Source organism: Perognathus longimembris, chromosome 4, assembly GCF_023159225.1.
Source record: "Perognathus longimembris pacificus isolate PPM17 chromosome 4, ASM2315922v1, whole genome shotgun sequence".
NCBI lineage: Eukaryota > Metazoa > Chordata > Mammalia > Rodentia > Heteromyidae > Perognathus > Perognathus longimembris.
Window position 1 is genome coordinate 59,540,641 of NC_063164.1, and position 25,097 is coordinate 59,565,737.

A 25,097-nucleotide genomic window follows, 5' to 3' on the forward strand; every position below is an offset into this window, starting at 1 on the left:
ATTAGCTTCTAAGTTCAACTTCTGGTACTAGCGGGGGATGGGGAGAGGGAGAAATAAGTTACTTTTACGTAGCTACTAAAGGAAATCATAAATTGCTTTAAATTGCAGCTAAGTTGATGACACTGACTTATCAATAGGTTACTTTTCATTATTATTTGATTAGCTTAGTTTTCTTGCTAAATGGCAACAGTTAAAAATTTAAAATTTTAGAAATTTTATTAAAGTGAGCATTATTCCTCCTCAAAATAGTCTTTCCCTTTTAGGGCATGTTTGCACTCAATACATAAACTGTAGAAATGAATACTAACACAGTATGATTGCCTAAGCAACTTTATAAATAATAATTTTATTGTAAATAAATATTCAGCCTCTTTAGCATAATTAATTTTATTTGAATGCAAGTTGCGTTTTAATATGAGATCTGAAACTTCCCAGATTTGTTGACTTCTCTTTTTTAAACATCATTGAATATGTCTATTTTCCTCTCACTGATAAATTAGTGTTTGCTGTATTATCTTTCTATTACTTTGGCTGTCAATGTTTCATTAGAACAGTATTTAGAATCATGTGGTAATTACTTATTCAAGACATGTTACATTACCACAGGGGTATCTTGACAGGACTTAATAGTTGTACACTTATGTAAACTAAAACAGCTTTGCTCTATATAATAAGTTCTGTTTTCTTTGTCTTCTAAATTCCATGCAACTCCTTCCTTGATTGATTTTCAGGAGGCAACTCAAGATTGACAGAGATATTCAATCCTAAAACCAAATGTGAAGATCATATCAATGTGAATCTTCACCTGAGGAGATTGTTGCTGAACAGAAACAAATAGGCGACAATGATAATGGACAGTAAATTCCAGATTATTTACACATATTCAGTAGGCTACAGAGTACATATATCCATTGTTCTGTTTGTTTTTCTGATTTTCTGTGCAATTTTCAGTATTAGATAGTAAATTTGTAAGTATTTGTATGAAAGGCATGAATTTGCCTTTATTACAAAAAGAAAAATTATTCTGTTCTATTATAAATCTATTAGTTGCCTCTCCTTGCATCTTTTATTTATTGCTCTTCTTAAAAATTCATCTTGTGTTTCGCTTTACAATCAACAATATATACCCAAATGTTAAAAGACTTGAAACTGCTAAGTAACAAATCTGTGATTTCATAATGGTATTCGAAATGATCCAGGAAATGTCATTTTAAGTGGTAAAATCAATATGTATTTTGGTTCATTAGGAAAGTACATCGTGGTTATTTCTCACATCTCTTCTGACTCTCTGTTTAAGCAGTATGTATTGTGATGCCTGGCCTGAAGCAATTCTATATTTAGTTCTAATGGAACATTCTTAAATTGCTTATTTTGTGTTTACTAAAGTCAGCCCATTTGTTACCATGGAAACTATGACAAGTGCTTTAGCTAACTATTTTATTAAGAATCGAAGATATAGCTGAAGACCGAGGATGCAGCAAATCATTCTTAAAGCTTATTTTCCAACAGCTGCTACCTTGTATAAAATATGGTATCAATTATAATAAGATCTTCTCTGTTCCAAATTTGGTTATCTATATTTGAAAAGCTAAATTATAACTAATAACTAGTCATTCTTAAGTTACAGAATCTGTACGCTTTAACAGTGTGTTTATAAATTAGTTATTTGGAGAGTGGAATATATTGCAATTTAAACAGTTTGACAAATAATAATTGGATCACCAGGATAATTCTCCAGAGCCCTAACTTCTGACATCTTCAATATAGTGCATCATGAAGAGTAGCCTTTGTTTCCAGTCTTGGAAGCAAAAGCCAAAATTAAAGATCAGAAAGGAGTAAAGCATTATCTCATACAGTCCCGGTTTTGTTTGTAACATTCAGAGTTTATATAGATGCCATTTTAAAATGCTACAAACCACTGGCTTCTACTAGTGTTGGAGCTTCAATTGCATCCTTCAGTTACCTATCAGTGTCCCCTTCTCTGCCCTGCTTTTAACCTACTCCTGTCTCTATACTGAACCCTAATTCTTCTCTTACTCAAGATCATTATTTTCTGCTTAGAAAGGAAAGCAGTACATGGACGTGGACATCATCTACAAAATCAAAAATTCTCCCTTGCATTTTTGTCTTGACAATACTGGTAAAGCTAAACAAATCCCTATCATGTGAGATTGTAATCACTTCAAATTAAAGAACCTAAGTATTCCAAGTGAAAGATGTGGCCAAAGTGTCCAAAGGGACTATGAGAAGTCAAATCCAAGGAGTTAGAAGCTAGTTGATTTCAAAGAAGACACCTCTTCAACTGCATTCATGCATCATTGATTTTGAGAGGAAGGGTTAGGTTATCTTAATTATTTATACAGGTAGATTTTATAAATATTTGCTACCAATTTATAAGTAAAAGGAGATACTTTCTTCTATATTAATTACTAGAGGGATGCAGGTGAGACTAACAAGACCTGATGTTGTGTTTTTCTACAGCATAATAATAAAATTAGTCAGTCGTCTTCATGTATGTTTATGCACACATATGTGATAAAATGTAAGTGGATATGTATGCAAAGTAAAACATTAAATTGCTTTTCTTGAATGTCAATAGTCATTTAAGATACTAAATTCTATGAGAACTGTATTTTAGTTTTACTGATAACTCAAAACAAATAGATATTTTTGATCTAACAGTCATTTTTCACTCCCTTAGGATCCACTTTCATTTGTAACACTCACATAATTCCTGTGAAAAACCAAGAGGGTGTGGCCATGATGTTCATCATTAATTTTGAATATGTGACAGATGAAGAAAGTGCTGCCTCCCCAGAGAGGGTAAACCCAATATTACCAGTCAAAACTGTAAACCGTAAGTAAAAGGCCACTTGTGCAAAGCTTTTGACATTTTCTTACTGCAATCATTTTAATACATTCTTCCTTATTTTCTAAAAATACATTTATTTTGTAAAGTTAATCAAGTTACACCATTTTGACTTCTATCTATAGCCAACATGTCACTCAATTACCTTCCTTTATTTGTGTTCTTATTTTCTCCCTATTTTCTTTGGTATTTCTAATTTTTCAAGTATATATTGTGATTATATTTGTCATTTTTGTCGTAATCTTAAATTTCTAGTGAAGCATACATATTCATATATATAAATATATATTATATATTAACCTTTTGTCAATGTTTTTCTAAATGTATCTTCAGTTCTCTTTTTCTTAGGCAAAAGTTCCTAGTTAATGTGTTTTCAGAGCTTGTTTCATATTCAGCACCTTTTTCCCTCTATCCCTAACACTTTGGGGAAACTAAGTAGATAAATTTTGTCTTGTAAATCTGTTCTATTCTTTTCTAGCTAATATACCTCTAAAGCAATTTCATAGCTAATATTAATATAATACAATTCCAATATTCTGCACAATTATCCCAAAAATATCATACTTGGAGACAACTATCAAAATCACTAGTTTATCAATTTGCCAAACACTATGTACAGAAATAAATTGAAAATAGAATACTTTTCTTATCTCATATTATTATTCTTTACTATCTAAATCTGTTTTATATTACTTTTATTTTTCCATCGACATATTTAGCCATTATTGAATGATCCCTGGCAACCCACTTTAGCTAAAGTCATCCTTTATTTCTATCATAAATATCAAAAGAATCAATTTGTTTGGGAGAATATGATTTCCTTGTACATGTTCTCCATTCTCTTCTCTATATCTTTCTTTTTTCCTCATGGAAAAGTTTTCTTATATATCTCATTAAACTGTGTGAAAATAAAAAGTAGTGCACCAGCAGAAAGTCATGGATAGAGATTTATGAAGGGATTTAAATTGTTTATTTAAAACTGAAATACAAATGAAGACTTGAAATTTCAGTGTTCCAAATGGAAGAAACTCTATATAAGGATATATTGAGTAGACTATGTAACTTTATACTCAGCAAAGTATCTCCTCATGTGAAAGTTATGATGACCACAGTAGTTCATTTGTGAACATCAATGATTGTTCTGTGCCATAGTTGTCACACAGAAAATACTGAAGGGAATATAAATATCCAGATAAAATCATTTCCAGAGCATTCCAAATTCACATTATTTACAGCCAGTATATCAGTTTTGATTACACATGTTTTGTCATTATATGGTCCACATTTTCTTTCATTTTCTGTCAAAGAATTCATTGCTCAATCAAGAAAAAAGGTTAACAAGGATCCAAATTATGCTGGATAGCTTCTGATACTCTGATACTATCCAATAGTCTTCATATAATGTGTCATCTTTGGCAAATCCTGCTGATTTAAAAAAACAACAACTTTATTTTATTGTATTGTAAAGGTGATATCAAAGGGGTTAGTTACATAAATAAGGCAACAAGTACATTACCTGTAAAACATTGTTACCACCTCCCTCATTTTCTTCCACTTTCCCTCCCCCACAACTTCCATATCCTCTTCAAATTGTAAAGTTCATTTCTAGCATAGTATCTTGTCAGGATCACTGTTGTATTGGTTCGGGCTTTATCCTTTGTCTCACCTCTATGACTCAAGAGAGTGCTAGCCTTGAGCACACAGAGGCTCAGGGACAGGCACCAGGCCCTAAGTCCAAGTCCCAGGACTGGCAAAAATAAATACTAATTCATTTCTTTAAAACTGAAATTTTACTAGTAAGATAAAATAATGATATAGGGTATTTAAAACATCTTTTAGAAGGAGACAAATCAAAAAGAAGGATGGGAGGAAGAAAAGAAAGGAGGACAACAGGGTTTGAACTTAGTTCCTCAAACTATTGCTTGCTTTGGGCTGGCACGTTGAGCTATGCCTCTAGCCCTGGTTATATGTGGGTTAATTGAAGATGGAGTTTCACAAACTTTTCTGGTTGAACTGTCTTTGATCTACCAACATCCATGTCCAAGTACCTAAGATTACAGGTATAAGTCAATTTTACCAAACAAGACCATATTCTGATGCACCCTGTCTTGCAAACCTTCAAAGTAATAATAGTACTTTAATCCAACAGTCCAGTTTACATATCAGTCCAGTTTACATATCAGATAAGAGGATCTACCTTGCAATCTGGTTTAAAGGAAGACATGATTATACACAGAGGAGGAAATTTTGAAGTGGCATTTTTGTTTAATCAGTAACTACTGTGTGTAATTATGTCAGAGTATCTTTGTGTGTGCGTGAATGCATGTGTACATGATGCCTCAAGCCACTAGAATTTCAGTGAGAAATCCTTTCAATTATAAAACCATTCAGTGAAAGGTCATTGTTTATTTAAGAAGATGCATGTTTTCATAAATCTAAATACTTTTTCTAAGATGTAAATAAAATGTGAAATGAAGAAATAAGCTGTCCAGATTCTTTAAATCAAGTGTTAAACTGACATGTTAAAGGGATGGGCATGTGGAAGGTACTAAATACACAATAGAAAAGACAGATTTCAGAAAGTGACTGATAAATTAAGCTGAGTAACTTCTTGATGCCAGAGACTTGTTTGGTAGAAAATGCAGTGGTAGGTCATTTCTCAGTATTAGGAGTGGGCAGCTTTCTTTGGGAAAATAAAAATTTCCACAAATGTATTCCTACAAAAGATACAGGATCTCTCACAAATAATGAGTTTTGGATGGCCCCTAGGATGAAATAAGCACAGAAGAAAATAACTGTATCTATCAAACTGATAAAATACACGGCCGACCAACTGAGACAATTAACTTCTACAAATGAATATAAGTAACAAATAAGAAATATAATGAATTATATTTTCAGATTGATGGCCTCTGTAAAAGTGGAAGTGACACATAGTAAGCAAGAAAATTGTACTTTTTCTACCAATGATATATTTGTGATGTGTTAAGATTATACCAAAAGTTAAAAATTAAAGTTCTTTTTACTCACTGAGAGATAATTAACTAATTTAAAGTTTTCAAGATACTAAGTAACTATGTTGCCTATCAAATTTACGTAAGACTTTTTTCCTGATTCTTTACTTTTTTTCTCCCATAGCTTGAATTGTAAACCACCTCAAAATCCACAACTCTGACTTCAGATATACTCTTTCTTCATCTATATAATTGCTCCCTCTGTACCTCAGAGTAGGAGTGGGGGAAACTATTGAGTGGAAATTTCTTATTCGGCCTACCACCAGCTAATATATCTCTCATCCTGACAGCCAAATCCTTAGTAAAGTTCAAATCTTCTCTTGGGATATATATTCTCTTTAATTTCTTCAAAATATGCCTTTACCAATGGCCTCCTCACATGCCAATGTTTTATATTGGCTCTTTTCTCTGTTGATTATACGCATGTTGCTGAGAATAAATAGCCTACACTTCAACAGACACATTTTGTTTATAGCACATCATATTTTTTAAAGTTTTAATTAGTTGAACATTTTGCCAGCACTTTAAAAATGGAATGTTGCACATTAAAATTAGGATATCTAGCTTAATTTTTCCAAAAATATGAGTATCTAACTATACATCCCACATGTTCAAAATAAGCTGGCACCAAATACTAGCCACTCTCTTCAGATGGAGACTGTGCTTTTCATTTCATGCCACCCTTCTCCATACTTTTTGTGTGTAGCTGGTAGCTATTTCTCTTTATTTCTATTACTTGCCTCATTCTATGGGGATTTGGATATTCCACACCTACTCTCCAGTTCCTATTATATCTTTCCATCCAGTATAATTGAATTCTGTGTCTTGTTCTATGTTGAACGTCCCATATTAAGTAGCTTTTCTTCTTTTTCTGCTTTTACAGGCTGTGTTACCAAACTCCCTGCATCTTCCATCTGTAAAGCTAGTTAATTAAAATGTTTGCTTACCCCCTCTTCCCACTTTCTCTGTATGTCTCCTTTGATTCTTGGATTCCAACATCCAAGATCTTGTACATGGTAGAAAAACATTCCACTACTGAACTACATCCCCAGCAATTCTCGTAAATACTGTTTTCCTTCCCGAAGCTACTTTGGCATCCATTTCTTTCACAGTTATCTCTATACATCCAGCTTGAGTGTTATCATTTGTTACTTACAGAGAAAAGACCTCACAAATTGGTATCTTCAAGTCATAACTCCCTTAAACTTTTATCATTATTTAGAATTTCATATGTTCACTTTCCTTTGAAAGATGATTAGTATTTCTGAAAGATTCTGCACTTTTAGCTAAAACTTTTCTTCTTATTTGCAGCTACCATCTAATCCATCTCACCCCAAGCCCTCCTTCTTCATTCATCATGAAGGATGAATCATTCCAATTCAGAAAACAAAGATTCTCCTATTCTTTAACCCTCTCTTTTTCCTACTGAAACGGACCAGGTATATTAAAACAGACCTCTGAATTTATCTTTCACAGAGCCCACTTCACTTGTCTTTCTCAGTCATTCAGTACATCTGGTTTAGGCGGATGTTGTCTTCTTAGAGACACTCTTCTCATTCCAACTTCTCTTCTTCATAATCCATGTAATAATTCTATATAAGAGATCATGAAATTCCACCATAGTCTCTTCAGTTGTTTTTAGATTGTCTAAAAACATGTAAAACGCCAGTGCCTTATGTTCTTTAGAATGGTTTTCTATTGCTTAAAAATATTTAAAACTCCAAGGCTTTATGTGTTCATACTGCAAAATACCTATCACCAGTATGCTTCTTGGTATGTTTTAACTTAATCTCCCATCATTCTCATAGTTTACTAAAGAGTCCTTGAAACCACCATTCTTTCCATGTTGCCTTATTTGCATCACATGTCATCGCCTTTCCTACAGCAAATCTTTCCTGGGGAATGTTTCACCAGTGTAGTATGTTCCCCTCACCCAAACAGATCTACATGAGTCTTCTCTGATACAATACTACTTCATATTTGGCACTATTGCCGCATGGCTCACATCTGGTTGTCAGTTAAACACATAAAATAAAAGGATGAAGACTAATAGAAATAAAAGAAAAAGAAGTATCATTAAAAAAGGGTTGTAGAAGACTGAAGAACACCTTATTTAAAGTGGCTGGTAACCATCTGCTGTAGTTCATATTAAGGACTTGTATACACTTGTACATATTTTTCATATTTACCAATAATAACTATCCAAATACATGTTAGAATACATAAATATTATTATATTGAATAACTAACCTATGTCTTCCTACTCAATGAACATTGGTAAATTTGATCAAGTTAATGATAAGTATCACCTTTCAGGATGCTTGAAATTCAAATTCTTTAGCCTCACATCAGAATGCTTGATTCAGAAACACAGAAATTCATAGCCGTTTTTAATCACATTGTTCATATCATTCTGTTACACACAGAAGCTTGGAAATCATAGTCTAATTTCACTGATGTTTATCTAAAGCTAAAGCATGTTTTCTATGTCAAATAAATATAATCATATGCCAAGGCAATCAAAAATTTCTGTAATATATTTCTGACAGTAATTTTCAGAGTTTCAGAAGTGAACTTTTTCATTTAATCTTATTATGGTGTATAAAGAAGATCCCATTATCTTTAAAAAGGTTAAAATTGCACTCTCCAAATCAAAGAGAATTTTTCTTTTATGCTTACTAAAATCAAGGTTTAAATTATCCTGAAAGCTTCAACTGAAGCTAAGTTTACATACACAAAATACAGTCCATAATTTAGGCAATTATCTTGCTAATTTAAGCCATAAAGACACATTCACATGCTTTGGATTCACTCAAGGTAATTAACACATAAAATATATATTTTTCCTCAAAAGGTACATTGTTCCCTCAAATTTGTATCTCACTTTCATACCCCAAGCTAAAGGTCAAAGAAATTTTCTGTACAGTTCATTTACAAAAGGTCTTTCATGGTGCTTTTACTATTTTTCATTGGAGATTAAGGTCATTCTTTAATTTAAAGACAATGAGCTGAAGTAGTAAGGCATTTTTCCACCCAGCAAGCATTCCTATCAATGCAATCTATTATTAAGACGAGTTTAATGATATATTTTACAATGTAATCAGTGTTTACTATTATTGGGTATTTTAGCAGTCTCCTGTTTTAATGATTAAATTTGGCTTATGGAAAGGATGTATGACAGTTGCAAAATCAATCAGAGAAAAATTCCAACATAGTTGCAATAAATTTTATATCTTATCCCCTTCCAAATATTTAGATTAAGTACATACTTCTAAAATAAAGAAAATTACTGGTAGATGAAAAATATACATATATCCATGTTAGCAATGGGCATCAATGGATGAACAGCCCACACATATTAGATAGTCCACATAGAAGAATCACTTGTAAGGTTTTGTTACATAGCTAATATCAACTCAGGGACCATCTTTATTCATATGGCAATTGGGAAACTGGCGTGTGTCTCATTTGTGCTGAAAAGCTCCACCAAGAGTTTCCATTCCCTGTCACTGTGATGACCGCATGATCATCCAGCCTGAGTCAAGTTACTCTCAGTCTCACAGGACTTGAATATACTCTTTCCCTTGGCATTCAGAAAAGGAAGAAATCAATGAAAGAGAAACCAAATCACAACATGGATAAGTCATCCATCTATTTATTATGTAGTTACTTCAAGCCCAAAAAGATCAAATTAGGTACAGCCAATACTGGTGTGTTTGCTTTAGTTTTGCTATTCTCTTCACTGAAGAATTTTAACCATGAGTGGTTAAAAACAGTCCATCACCTTGTCCTGTTCACTAATCTCTTTTATCCAATTCTATTTGTCTAACTTTGCTTTCCTTATACCCTTGCTGAGTTGGAAGCAGTGTCTCTCAGACCACCGCAGCATTTGTGAACATGTTCTCAGAATGCCCTGTTGCAGCTTCTGCTATGATTGTTCTCATGTCTTACCACAGTCCATTCACCTGACCTTTCCCCTGACCTGACCTCCACATCAGAATTCACAGAACTTCGCAGTTCCAAATTGGTCCAAGGCTTGCTACCATTCTGAAAGATCTTGCTTTTTCCTCATCTTTTCCCTTAGGCAGGGTCATGAAAGTCTTAGACTTTCAAGGCATTACTGATCACATTTGCTGTTTTAAGGCTCTTCCCAGCCCTCATAACATTTAACTTTAGCTATGCTGAGTCAGTATATTCCTTAGAGATCCTCTACTTTCACTAGAACCAAAAGGCACTAGCTAAACTCTTGTATTTGTCACCCATGAATCAATCTAGCTACTCAGTCAGTACTGAGTTCATGTTGAATTATTCCCAGACTTCCTGCTGCTGATAGCTTTCTTTGGCAATGCTCTAGATTGTAATAGGAGCCCACAGGCTACATCAGCTACTTTGCTTTCTATTTAACTGTAGGAATTATTTATCCCTTTGCACTGAGCACTGAAAGTTTTCTGCCCCCAAAAGCAAAGGCTGATGGATCAATCACCTTCCCTGTTTCTCACACCAAATTTAATCTCCTTTTTTGTTGTTTTATTTTGATGAGACACTAAAATCACATCTCCCCATACATGTAGGAATATAGCTAGAAAAACTGCTCACACTGATTCTAGGGTTCCCATCTCATATCCAGATGCGTGAGTACTCTAATTTTATCCAAGCACATATTCTTATTTCAGTCTATAATAGTTTATAACTTAATTAATTCAGAATAACTGTGGTATATTCACAGATAGCTATCTTTGTCTTTACTAAAACTCTGTGGCTTGCAGTCTGGATGCTGTATTTTTGTCTGGGAAAGCACAATTAGTGATATATTGACTGGAGTTCTGCCTCTCTCTGGGAACTGTAATCAGGCAGGGAACTGCCTTACATAGGTTTATGGCTGTTTACCATACAATGCCAAACATCGTCACTGCAATTTATCAGCAATGAATTTAGGGCCACATTTGAGTCTGGAAAGAATATGAGACCTAAAAGGCAGCAGGCTGAGATCAGGGGCAACAGTAATACTGTAGCACCTTATGAGAAAGGTCCTTGTGAATAAGAGTGCCTTGTCACAGCACCCTTTGTAACCCCACCGTTATCCCAGTTCCAGTCAATCCCCAAAGGCTTGGGTGAAGCTACAATTGAGTTTAGAGAGTTTATTTTCCTCTTCCAAATCCTGTCTTCCTTATAGACATTATTTTCTGAGACCTCCCCATTAATTCTATTAAAAAACAGTTCTCAGGGATTAATTTTAAAAGTCTCCCACCTCCCACCACCGACTAATCAATGGAAAGACCTGGCTTATGGCCTTCACAATATCCCCTATCCACTTCCCTCCACACTCACACATGTCCTCTCCATGCCTTACTGCAGAGTCCAGCTTGCATGACCACTTACAAGTATGATTCTACCTTCAGGCCATGATTCAATAGGAAAAACCTAGCTACTGTTAAGTGAGTTAAACTTGAATCTTCAAGTGTTTCTGGTAGTTAAATTGGTAGGTTAACAAAATTCTCAGGGTTTATGGACATTATGAGAAATGGAACTGTCAAAGGACTAGATAATTACAGTTATACTGCAAGAAAATTCAATGATTAAAAGTAATCATTCCCTATGAGGGAGACCATAGAGTCCATGTTTCTTTGGGTCTGGCTCACTTCAATTTTTCCAAGTCCTTCCATTTCCTTACAAATGGGGCAATGTCATTCTTTCTGATAGAGGCATAAAATTCCATTGTGTAAGCAATACTTGCAAAACTGTTTAGTGTAAATCTACTGAACAACTCATGGGGAGAAAAGAAAAGGGGGAGGGGAAGGGGAAATGAGGGAGGAGTTAAGAAACAGTACAAGAAATGTATCCAATGCCTAACATATGAAACTGTAACCGCTCTGTAAATCAGTCTGACAATAACAATTTTTAAAAATGATTAAAAGTATACAGGGAATTTTGCAGAAATATTTTTCCTTCTAATATCAAGAAATATTAACAACTGTATTCTTTATCGTTTTAAGTGGGTTCAAACCAATTTTTATTTAAATAAGTAGGGTGTGTGTGTGTGTGTGTGTGTGTGTGTGTGTGTGTGTGCATATGCTAGTTCTGAAACTTCAACTCAGGTTCTTTCTGAGCTCTGTCCCGGACCATTTTTGCTCAAGACTGGTGTGTTGTCACACTTGAGTCACAGCTCCATTTCTAGCTATTTTTGGTAGTTAATTGGATATTACAGACTCAAACTGACTTTGAACCACAGTCCTCAAATATCAGTAGCAAAGATTACAGAGGTAAGCAACAGGGACCTAGATTCACATAAATAGCTTATTATAATTTATCATTCTTTCTGAAAATGGGTGTAAAAAACCTTATTCTATTTTTCCTAATTCAGATTTGCTAAGATTTTAGTAGATACAAGACTAAATATTATATGTTGCAATTATTCAAGCTACAACAGACATATACTAAAATAGGGAGATTTAACTTACAAGTATATTTTAATGTTAACACAAAATACAATTATACCCAAATATGCTTTGTTAAATTCATGCCAGAAAATGCTAGCATTGAGCAAAATTCTCAATGTGTACTCTTTCCGGATGAACTACTGTTAGACAACTAAATCTGTAATGCAATATAACATGGTCATATTAATGTACTGATGCAGAGAGGACCATCTGTTACCACCTTGGATATGACTAATCTATAGGAGAACGCTAAATGCTAGTGTGGTCATTAATTTAAGAAAGCAATCGAGCTTTTTTAAAGTGGGATTTTAATGTAACCAATGAAGAATGAATGAAAATAGGTATTGACCTTCAATGCATAGTAATGAGCTTACAAAATTGATTTGTAAACTACTTTATAACTCAATTTCATGAGCATTAAAAGCTAATCTAATAGCTTTGATGCAGCTCACCAGTTTTTACTTGGCAATTTACTTGAGCATATGAAAGTTATTAGAAGAAATGTATCAGAATATTTGTACAAACAATTATTGTCATGCACTGATATTTAATTCTATTTGTACAGATTTGTTACTCTCTTCGTACTTGATTAATCCAGAGGTTCATGTTCAATATAGTTGTGGTTTAGCTTCATATTGTATTATATGAAGATATACATTTTATTTCAATTATATTTGGCTCTCTACTCATAGACCACAAATAAAAAGTTATTTGTTATTAAATAAATACCCTACTTAATTCAGAAATACTCTATAACAAACCTTGTATATAAACTCTATTGAATAATGAGGAACTGCATTTGACTTGTTATATAGAACTTCCTTTTTACAATTACTTAAACACTCACCCTATAATTATTAGGTATAGCAGATGACTTGGTTCAAAAGGAAAGAAAAGATTCTTTAATAAAATAAATTTTACGCTAAAGCCAAAAGGGTAAGCCTAACAGGCAGAAAGGAAGACATCAAACAGAAGGAAGTCCTAGAGGTTAAATAGCTACAGGTCCCCAGAGAAATTAAAAATTCTTTGTAGCTTGATTCTAGAATGCATGGAGGAAAGTTGAACTCAATATAGAGATACCAATATAGGATCTTCTAGGGGATCAGTTTAGAAAATAGTTTGTGTTATCAGAGGTGTTTTTTTTTTAGGTTTTTCTTTTTTTTATTTAATTAATTAAATTGTTTCTTGTCAAAGTGATGTACAGAGGGGTTGTTACAGTTTCATATGTAAGGAAGTGGGCACTTTTTGTTTGGTTTTTGAAGCTTTTCTCCTCTTTTCTTTCTTTTTTTGGTTACATTTTGTTCATTTATTTTCTCTTTTTTTCTTTATTGTCAAAGGGTGATACAGAGGGGTTACAGATTCATATGAAAGGCAATGAGCACATCTCTTGTTCTACTTGTTACCTCCTCCCTCATTTCCCCCCTCTCTGCCTCTCCTTTCCCCTCTCCCCCCAAGAGTTGTGCAATTGGTTTACAACAAATGGTTTCAAAGTGTTGCTTTTTGAATGGTTTGTCTTTTTGTTCTTTGTCTCTCGATTTTGGTATTCCTTCTCCCTTCCCCAGTTCTATTACCCGTATAAACAGTATCCAGGGTACTCGAATGTAATACAGTGGTAGCAAGGGTACAGCCACAAGAAGGGACTACAAGAGAAACAAAACTAGACAAACCACTCAGTCAAACAGACAAGAAAAAAGAAAACATTCCCCTTCCCTTCCCTACTTCCAATACACGTATATACATATACAATATCCAGGGTACCAAAGTCAGTTACAGTGACATCAGGGGCAAAACCATGGGGAAGAAAGACAAAAGAAAAAGGCATGCTTTCATATGGTATGTTGAACATAACAACTACAGTGATAAACCACTTGTTTTCAGAACTTGGAGTTCATTTCGCTGAGCATCACCTTAGGTGATCATATGTACATAGCTACTGAGCTATTGCGATCTTCTACTGGGATTCATGAATGAAATGGAGTAAAATATATTGTAACCTAAAAACACAAGATGAATGGCAGAAAAGACAAGATATAATGATTAAAAAAAAACTGATGGGTATGATGGAAATTCAAACTATTATACTAGCAATAAAAATTATGTATTTTGACCATTTTGTAAATAACACTTAGAGAAACTTTGGATTACCAGTTATTGTTTGTGTGCTTTCTGTTATATTTGGATTTTCTTTTCATGGTAATAGTTTTATTTGGTTTATTAATTTATGAATTTATAATTCATGTTCAATATTACAGAATTACATAATGTGTTACATCATAACTCTACTTTCATAGCAGTGAGCTCTTCAACATTCAAATTTGGAATGACAAATACAGGTTTTATTGCTTTTAACAAAAGTAATGTCATAAATATGTAAGGTAAAATCTTGGTTTTAATTTTGTGCTACATTTCAATATCTTTTAATTCAAGCATAGGTATATGCTAATATTAAGTGTAGCATAGTATTCTAGAGTATATAAATGCCTTTATTTAAACCCAAGCATTCTTCTTCTAATGGACATTTAGATTACTTCTACTGTTGATGCCTTTGCAGTATTGCATTGTGAATTGCTGACTCCTATATGAGTATATTGTAAAAAATTTATAGATGACTTTTCAGAGAGTAAATAGAATCTGCCACCCACCAGCAAAATGTCACAGTGATCATGATTGTTTGTAGTATTAAATATGGTGCTTTTCTCTCACCCACACTTTTGTCCACTTGCTGCTAAAGTGAAAATGTGGGGAAAAAATGATATTTTCATTGTTTAAGTTGCCATTTAGTATATTTACTCAGCTAATATTTTCATGTTGGATGTTTTAATATTTATGTTCCTTATCTAATATTATCTGTGTAATATCTACCATTTAATGTATATATTAGTTGACATCTTCTGTGGTATGTATTCTGAGATAGTTTACTCTTGGATTTTGAAATAACAATAACACACACTGCACAAATAAATTCACACCATCACATCTATTTTGGAAACCAAAGATCTTCAAGCACCCAAGACAGAATGAGGAACCTGTGGTACACAGTTAACTACATCTCCCCAACAATACCTAACTTATTAAGAATGCACACCTTTAAGATATATTGAGCCTACAGCATATCAAACCTCATTTCTTTCCCTTCTAGTCCCATTACATTCACCATCTACTTCCCACCACACATACTCGTTCCTGCATCTGTCTCTCTCTGTCTCTCTCTCTGTCTCTCTCTTTCTCTCTTTGTCTCTGTCCCTCTGTCTCTGCCTCTCTGTCTCTCTGTCTCTGTCTCTGTCTCTGTCTCTCTCTCTCTCTCTCTCTCTCTCTCTCTGTCCATCTCTCTCTCTTTCTTTGCCAATTCTGGGGCATGAACTCGGCCTGAGCACTGTCCCTGTCTTCTTTTTGCTCAAATCTAGCACTCTACCACTTGAGCCACAGTACCACATCCAGCCTTTTCTGTTTATGTGGTCCCTGAGCAATGGAACCCAGGGCTCCATGCATGCTAGGCAAGCACTGTACCACTAAGCCACATTCCCAGTCCCCTGCATCTGTCTCTTGACATGATGCCTGTTGTTTCTTTATCTGTTTTTTTTTTTAATGTTTCATTACAACTAAAGTATAGCTGTTATGTAAGTAACAAATTTATGTCATTAGGTTATTGTCTAATCATGAAAAACATAACAAGCACCTGCTTTATTATTGTCTTAGTACATATACAATAATTCATATTGGTCTCAGAGAATTTTTCTGCAATAATCTTCATTCCAATTAAACTGACTTAATTCTGATTAATGACCATGTGTTCTTGGTATTTAAATATGAGTTGACAATATTTGTTTGTTAAAATATACAGTCACTATCTTTTATTAATGCTTTTCCCTTTCTCCCTTTGTAGGGAAACTTTTTGGCTTCAAATTTCCTGGTCTAAGAGTTCTCACTTACAGAAAGCAGTCCCTCCCCCAGGAAGACCCAGATGTCGTTGTCATCGATTCATCGAAACACAGTGATGATTCCGTAGCAATGAAACACTTTAAGTCTCCTACAAAAGAAAGCTGCAGCCCCTCTGAAGCCGATGATACAAAAGCCTTGATCCAGCCCAGCAAATGTTCTCCTTTGGTGAACATATCTGGTCCTCTTGACCATTCCTCTCCCAAAAGGCAATGGGACCGACTCTACCCTGATATGCTGCAGTCAACTTCCCAGCTGACGCATTCCAGATCCAGGGAGAGCATTTGCAGTATACGAAGGGCATCTTCGGTGCATGATATAGAAGGATTCAATGTCCACCCCAAGAACATATTCAGAGACCGACATGCCAGTGAAGGTATGTTCAATTTTTTTTCCAACATGGAAAGTACGATGAATAATGAAAGATCACTTTTATATTGTTTTTAATTCCATCCTATGCTTTGGAAGAAAATAAACAGTAATGAAAAGATTTTAAGATGAGCGTCTTTTCATTAAATTGGTTTTCATTTCCTCTTTATGGATTTATTTGCTTATGTTTATTATCTTTTGTTGTGTGAAAGGATTTCATATCAACATGTCAATTTGTGTTCCTATTTGAAACTCACCTAATAAATAATTTAATTTATTTTTTCTGGACTTTCAAAATCTGCAGTTCTGAAGTAGTATGATACTCATTATCTTCTTACTTCACAGTGTCAGTTAATACTTAACATAAATAAGATGAACTTAGTTTATGAATAGTATCCTCTCAGGCATTACCTCCTCTACTGCCTCTGTATCCTAAGTTTGCACTAGCTTACCAGTTCCCAAAAATCTCTGCACATGTTCCTCCATTTCTTTCTTCTGCCTAAAATACCCCAACCCACTTCTTCACACTGATTATATAGAGCTTGTTCAACCGCAGGCATTCCTTTCCTCCTCCCAACACCAGAAGTATCTAGTGAATTCAGACATGCGTGTTCAAAGCAGCATTTACATGCACCATATCATTTTCACATTCCACATATATTACGTGTCATATGTATGTGTGGCCAGACATGAATATATAATGAGTTGCCAGAGCTGCTCTGGCATAGGAGCTTTGGCATATCTTGCCCTACAATCACAGAATGCAGCACAATTGTCCACTTGATGATATTGAGAAGACTTTACCCACAAATGATGTTCCAAAGTCACATCCATCAAGAAGCTCTTTCACAGTGCTTTTAATTTAAATCAGTGTTAGATTGGTTTTCTACAGGATACAATGAAACACAAAAGTCAAAAGAATTGAAGAAAAGGAACTGGCAAAGAAAAAAGTTCTCAGAGAGATAAATCCACATTGCAGAAACAGAAAGAAAAGTTCAAAATATGTAAAAAAAAAAAAAAAGACAATTGAGCAACTGTGTACTTCATGAGAACAATTAGTGCATCAATTTTAATCTGTGCTTCAAAGAAGGTCAAAAAGAAAACAAAATCAAATACAATTCCCAAGACAATTATTTAAGGCCTCTATTATCTATAAATGGTGGGCTCAATATTTTCTGCCAGGAAAAATCCTTTAACTTGATCTTTGAGAAGCAGAACCTCTGCCTTAACAACAACATTAAATTCAATAGGATAATTCAAATGCCCAAAATGTTTCAGTTATTAATCCAGCCACTGTGATTAGTTTAGCAAACACATTGGCTTTCCAGAAGCTGCCCTTTCAGAGCTACTCCATAGGGATTTGAGGTGCAGGATAATAACTACTCCAAGCAATACAGTTTCAAAAATCAAACTGAAAAATAACCATTACATTGCAAAATATTTTGTCTATGTTTCAACAGTATATCTAAGAAGTTTAAGTCAAATTTCATAAATTTCACTTTATCATCTTCAATGTATGTATCTACATTTAGTACATTTAGTATACATTTACTGACACAATTATAGGAAAGATGATTTCATCTTTTTCAGATTTCTCAGTACAGTACTATGCAGTGCCTATCCAGACTAAGCTATTTTCAGAAAATGTATCACTTTTGTGCAGATGCTATAGTCAACATGTGACTTTAGAGTGATAAATTTAGAGGGTATTTCATGTTTCAGCTTCAGAACAATTTTAGCTACTAAATCACTGAGAAGCATAGAAGACCCTGCTGTTCTTATAGTTACATAATTTTATGTATTTAAAAAACTAAGCATTATCAAGATTGGATGGAAAATACTCACAATTGATTTTAGTTTTATGAATCTATGAAACTGGGTACCAGATTAAAGTCTAGCTGCAGAATAGATAAATTCATTCAGATAAATCTCTGACACTGTCAATCTTTATAGAACTTTAAGTACATTGCAAACAAACAGGGCACAATATTTTGTCCAATCCTATCATTTAATGTATATTATCAAGTACCTTAGAACTACACCTTTGACCGATGTGTAGTAAAGGTTCATTTTTTTTCCTCATGTAATGTATCCTAGAGAGATCCATTTGTAAACTTAATAAAAATATACTATTATTTTCCCAAAATATTTGTGCAGGACTATGCTTGGGTAGATGGGTAAATAACCCCATTTACTTGGTTGGAAGAGTTGGAAGGATCAAGATAAAAAGTCAGCTCAGGCAAAACACAAAACCAATCCCCAAAACAGTGAGCATAATGGTGTGAATACACTTGTAAGTAAACCAACGGGATTCCACTTGTAATCATAAATAGAAAGATGGCAGTCTGAAGTATACCCAAGCAAAAGCCCAAGCTTTTCTGTAAAAACAAACCAAAGCACAAAGGGCTGGGGCTGCATATTCACAAATAAAATACTTTCCTATCAAGAGTGAAGTTCTGGGTTCAAATTCTAGTACATAACTGTGCAAAATGTAAGGTTCATTTGTTTTGCCATTAGATTCAACGGATGTGAATGTACTCTTGTCAATTTAATACAAAAAGAATCTAGCTAATCTAAACTTCTGTACATGTAGGAATGATAGCAGGTCTGAGATGAGAGCCATGCCCAAATTTATCAAGCAGTCCTCGAAAGTCAAAGCTGTATTCATTTGTGTTTGTTTTTTTCTGAGTTTATACATCATTTTTTGTTAACTTCTAGATTTATTGAATAGAAATGTGTGTGCGTGCAAGTGCACACACGCACCTGTGTGTACATTTTCAGAGCTGGGGACCTTGTGCATACTAGACATGTGCTATGGTACTAAGCAACACCACCTTCCCCAGTTACTGTGTTTTTAAATCCTTGTAAAGCAGTCATTACTAATTGTTTTGGGGTCATGTTACTCATAGAGACATCATTTCAGGGTAATCAGGATATCTTCCATTACCCCTGTACACACTTTGTGAATACTCAAAGATAGAAGCTATATTTTATTTTTACTTTTATTCTACAATTTCAGTATGTCACAATATTGAAAACAATGATGCCATTGAAAACAATGTATCAGTTTACTGATACCGGAGCTTGAACTTATGGCCTGGCCACTATACCTTTGCTTTTTCACTTAAAGCTTGTGTTCTGCTGCTTGAGCCACAGCTCCACTTCCTGTGTTTCTTTGTCATTAATTAGAGATAAGAGTCTTATAAATCCTCCTGTCTCTCTTGACTTCACACTTCTATCCTCACATCTCAGACTACCGTGTAGCTAGAATTACAGGTATGAGCCACCGGAGTCCAGCAACATATACTAATATTTTACATAAGTTCACTAATAATATGTTGAAATTTTGCACATTTTTTCCAATCTTAGATGTATTTAAATGGTTTTAGATAACCTCACTTATTTTAAGCTCATATGTTTTGAACCTAATAATACAGATTTTATTTATAGCAAGTATGTACAATTTACATTTTCATCCTCAAATCTGAAAACTTCCTCAGTAAGACTTGAAAAACAGTCCATTTTATAAATTAAATGAATTTTCTAAATATTTAAAATATATCCCACTGTGATTAATATAATAAAATAGGTTTCATTTACACAGCAAAATATTTTACTGAGTCCTTTGCAATTATATATTTGCATAAGATTTTGTTTTATATTTGCTATTTTCCGTTTATACATGGAAAAACTTCTTAATGTGCTTAATTATGCAGTGTAGTTTAGTAAAGAAAACTGCATTAATATATTATTACAGAAAATGTTCAATTAATATAGGCAATATTATTATACAGGAAATTTATGAGGTCTAATTATATTGGAAAATTACCTAACATGCAAGATGTGACACATTTGTGTGAGTCTGTATGAGCTCTGTGATGGTTGAGGAGGTAATTTTGGCCTTTTGGCAAGGCAGGAAATGGTTATAACTGCAGGTAGCTGCAGATATCTTTATCTAAACTGTCATAATTGTAAAATCTGGGACTTGGAATCCATTTGAATGGAGATGAACACACTTCACCTCCATTAAAAAGAATGTTTATCTCAGCAGATATTCTAATGCACTCATTTTACCTGGGTGAAATTCATACTGCTTGTGCCTGTCAAAGAGAAGTCTTCAATCATTACATCCTGTTTTCTTTGTTTTGACAAAGGTAATTCAGTGTTTATGAACAGAATTTTATTCTTCTTTTTTTATCTCTCTCTCTCTTTGTTTTTTATCCTTATATGCTCAAAACAGACAATGGTCGCAATGTCAAAGGTAAAGTACACGCTCAAGAGTCCCCATCTAATGCTTTAAGCGCCCCCTGACCTGGCATGTGAACTTGCCTGCTGCTCACCCTGTCCAGTGCAACATCTTCATGCTGCCCTTAGCTAGTCCAGGTCCCTGGTGGAGACATCATGGCTTGATTTGACTGGAAACATTTTTACCTCCTTAGCTGGGTCATCAAAGTGATCATTTGTGGTTTTAAAAAATAAAAATAAGTTTTGTTTTTTTTTCCCCTTCAAGAAGTGTAACCCTAGGTTGATAATAAACACTTCATAAATACCAAACACATTTGAAAAAAATAGAAAATAAAGATGAAACTAAATATTTCCAGTGTAAAATTACCACATCAACCTATTTTAGGGGAAATTTGTTTATATTGAGGACAAGATTAAATGAAATGAACCACAGGCTGCCAGAATCACTTCACTTGTCCCTCTTTTTGTCTCCCTAACACTAGTTTCACGTTCCTGGATGGCAGGGGGTATGGTTTTAAGCTTACTGTAATAGTATAATGTGCATGCATGAAAGTCATTTTCTATTTTCCTCTCCTATACTTTAATCACTTTTAACTTGTGGTCTGTATTAGTCTGAAATCACTGGCATGACCTACAGCTACCATAAAATAATTAATTGAGCAATACTCTGCGTTCATTCAGATTCAGCTAAAAATTCGAAACTCAATTCTGTGTTCCACTATCTCATAATAGATGAAAGGATTTTTTAATGTAATAATTCCATATTCTAATCAGGTTGAAAACTCCCTTGCTTGGTCTTTTACCAGGCTGTGCATGCTGCTGTGGGTGTGAAATTGGTGACAGCGACTCCTGTGTGCATGTATGTTGCATGCACGTCTCCACCAGTAACCATCACTACTCAGAATTTCCTGTTGTGGCCTTTTATGTGTATCATCAGTAATCAACCATTGTAAAATTTAGTGGATTGATTTCTTTTTTTCCTAATTAACTCAGACCTAATGATTACTATGAATTAATTGTCCAAGAAACGTGATTTATCAGCAGCCTGAATAATTTAAAAATAAGAGAAAATATGAAAATTTGCATCTTAATCCTTCTGGCTTTATGTTGTAAGCATTTCAGAGAGTCTGTGCAGGGGATCTCCAACACAAGGGTGGGAATTGATCTATATGATTATTCTGCCCTTAGTCTATTCATTGTGATTTCTAAGAAAGTGAATACTGTCAGTGGTAGGTGGTGATTTTAGCTGACATAATAAAGAAAGCAACTTCAAAACACATAGCTCTTGATAACTTGCTTATGGGGAATGAGACTTACTTTGCATTTAACAATTTAATAATTATCTATAAATCAGCAAACCGTAATTTGCCAGTGATTTACAAAAACAAAAAAGAAATTTCATTGATGAATCCACTTAGGAAGGCTTATCTTGCATTGGAGACAAAATTCAGTACTACAGTGATGACATTAGCCTATTCAGAACCTGGTATGAATCCTGGCACCACAAAGATTAACTAATTAATACTGGGTTAATTAATTAAATGCAAACAATTCATTCACCTATCAAAATAAATATTGTTTTCATTTCATAAGATAGTCCATTAGCCAATTCTTCATCTTCAATGAAACCTTGTATAATATCGACTGTGGAAATAAAATATCCATTTCTTCTTACATAGATGTCAGGTAGTATACCAATTTTGAATCAGTTTTCAAAGAACAACTGATATGCTAGGTAGTGTAAATTTCTTTCATTCTTGTTTTTTTGGCTTTGCTTCTAAGGCACATTTAAACGAGGGAAAGTTTAAGAAGTCAAAGGCACATGTGCATACCACTTTACAAAACAAATACATTATTATTTTTAATGACTTCAATACCTAATTGAACCAGACCTCATTTATGTACAAAATAAAATAACTCAAAGATGCATTGGGAGATTTTCAAAATGTGTGGATTATTCCCTTTCCCTGAGGTGCTTGTCCACTCCTAACTCAAGAGTCATGAGCATCTTTAAGTCCAGAAGGGAGCATTAACTTTCCAGGGAGGTTTAGCTCCTATCTCAGGAAGTTGAGCCCCTATTGAGGAAGAATGTAACTTACATCCTCCTTCCTGAAATGCACTTCTCTTTTTATCCCCATGTCCCAGGAGACATATTATCAGGCTGTTACTAATTTCACATGAAATGAAATAAAAAAAAAACTGATAATCTCTCCTAAAATAAATTTTCTACTTAATCTTTTTAAAGGTCTGTTTTGTTTTCCTTTAGTAAATTTCTTTAATACACTGATACTTTAAAATAGTAACTCAAATATCTCTTTAGAAAGCATAATCCATTTTCAATGAATGGGAAAGCTATTTTAAATAAATTGTCTGACCTAGATGTGTTTTATAATTTTGAAATATTTCTCTAAGATATAGGAGAGGTATCCAAACTTCATTTGCTCATTCCTAAACTTATTTTCACCTATACTTAATGGTTTGTCCCCATATTTTGTTTTCTAAATTGTCAATTAAAAAATTCACTCTGAGGCAGGCACTGGTGGCTCATGCCTGAGATCTTCCTGTCCTCAGGAGGCAGTTCAAAGTCATCCCAGGTAAGAAAGCCTGTGAAACTCTTATCTACCATAAACTACCCAAGAATTTGGAAATGCAGCAGTGACTCAAGTGGTAGAGTGTGAGCCTTGAGAAAAAAGGCTCAGGGTCAGCACTCAGACCTTCGCTTCAAGCCCCAGTACCAGCAGAAACTAAAACAAAATAAAACAAAAAAATCACTGTGCTTAACTTCCTTAATAAATAATTCTTAGTGAAACTTTGTTTCTTTACTGTTGTCAGCACATTTTCTTAATTTCAAGTAACTCTACATTTTTCTAACATTGGTATGTTGTTTCCACTTGTCTATGAATTTGTAACATCAGTCAGAAACCAATTCAGTATCAAGATTTGTAGCAACTTTTAGCTCTCCTTTCAGCAAAAACCTACCAAACTCATAAATTAATAGATCTGATAGGATTTGTTTTTGAAAAGTTCCATTGGCTATTACCCAGAATCTCATGATATTACAAGGATTGGCAAATTGATTTTCTGTGACAATTTTCTTTCATAAATTATATGTCATGCAGTGGAACAAGGAATGTGGATATTGAAAATAACTAATTTGATGAGAACTTCCTAAATATATTTCTAAGTGTTAATCTTGTTGCCTTATGCTTATTGGCAGGCTTCTTTGGCAAAGCCTAATTACCAAATGCTACATTTGCATTTTCTTTAATGCTAAGTGGTTTATCTATTTGAGCTTTACTGAAATTTAACCAAATAAAGCAAATATCCAACAAATACCGTACAAAGACTCAGTGATTTTAAAGTCACCTATTTTAAAGTTCACAATATGTACTCAGTCATATTTTAACAGTATCTTAAAGAGGAAATATTCTCCTTTATCATACTGTCACTCATGATACTCATAACACCACATCAGTTCACTTTAAATATTTTTATCTAAAATTTTTCCCAGTTGTTATTTTATTTTGTAGCTTGATCTCTAAACATACAGATGTTCCTTTATACTAAGAAATTGTCTTTAATTTAGTCAGACACTTGTCACACAGAAAAACTTTATCCTGGTGTTGGATTAACCTACTTGTCAATTGTTTACTACCTTTTGCTAAATATACTGAAAAATGAATCTGGTCCTCTATCTTGCAATGTTCTACTAAAGAACATCAAATGCTCTGGTATTGATTTGAGTGTCGCATTTCTTTTCTTGACTGTATATTTTTCCCTTTATTTCTGCCCACTCATCATTGTAAAAATCATTTACTTTATTTTATAGGCTATTTTCCTTTCATTTAATGAAAACCTAAATTCTACCAGCTCATGATAACTGTCAGTGAGACTGTATTTCACCTTTAAGTCCTCCACCAAGGCCTCCTTGAGTATAGATGTAGGAGGTAGTAAAACTTGGATTTTAACCTCTAATCATTGAATCTTATGCCCTTCTGGCATCATATTCTGTCAACTTAGGTTTAGCATTGTTGAGAAAAGCTACTGTTGGCTGGACATGGGTGATTTAAATCTGTAATCCTAGCTACTAAGGAGGCTGAGATCTGATGATCAGTGTTCAAAGCCATCCTGGGCAGGAAAGTCCATGAGACTCTTATTTCCAGTAAACAACTCAGAAAAAGCCAGAAATGATGTAGTGGCTCAAGTGGTAGAGTGCTAGCCTAGAGC

General features: G+C 34.0%; 1 protein-coding gene across 1 annotated transcript in view; it reads left to right on the forward strand.

The window, feature by feature from the left end:
- Kcnh7 (potassium voltage-gated channel subfamily H member 7) overlaps positions 1–25,097 on the forward strand; it is a 450,536-nt gene that overhangs the window by 299,809 nt on the left and 125,630 nt on the right. The window contains exons 3-5 of the mRNA XM_048344279.1: positions 2,702–2,857; positions 16,204–16,632; positions 20,866–20,886. Of these exons, the coding sequence (XP_048200236.1) occupies positions 2,702–2,857; positions 16,204–16,632; positions 20,866–20,886 (606 nt within the window). The remainder of the gene's footprint in view (positions 1–2,701; positions 2,858–16,203; positions 16,633–20,865; positions 20,887–25,097) is intronic.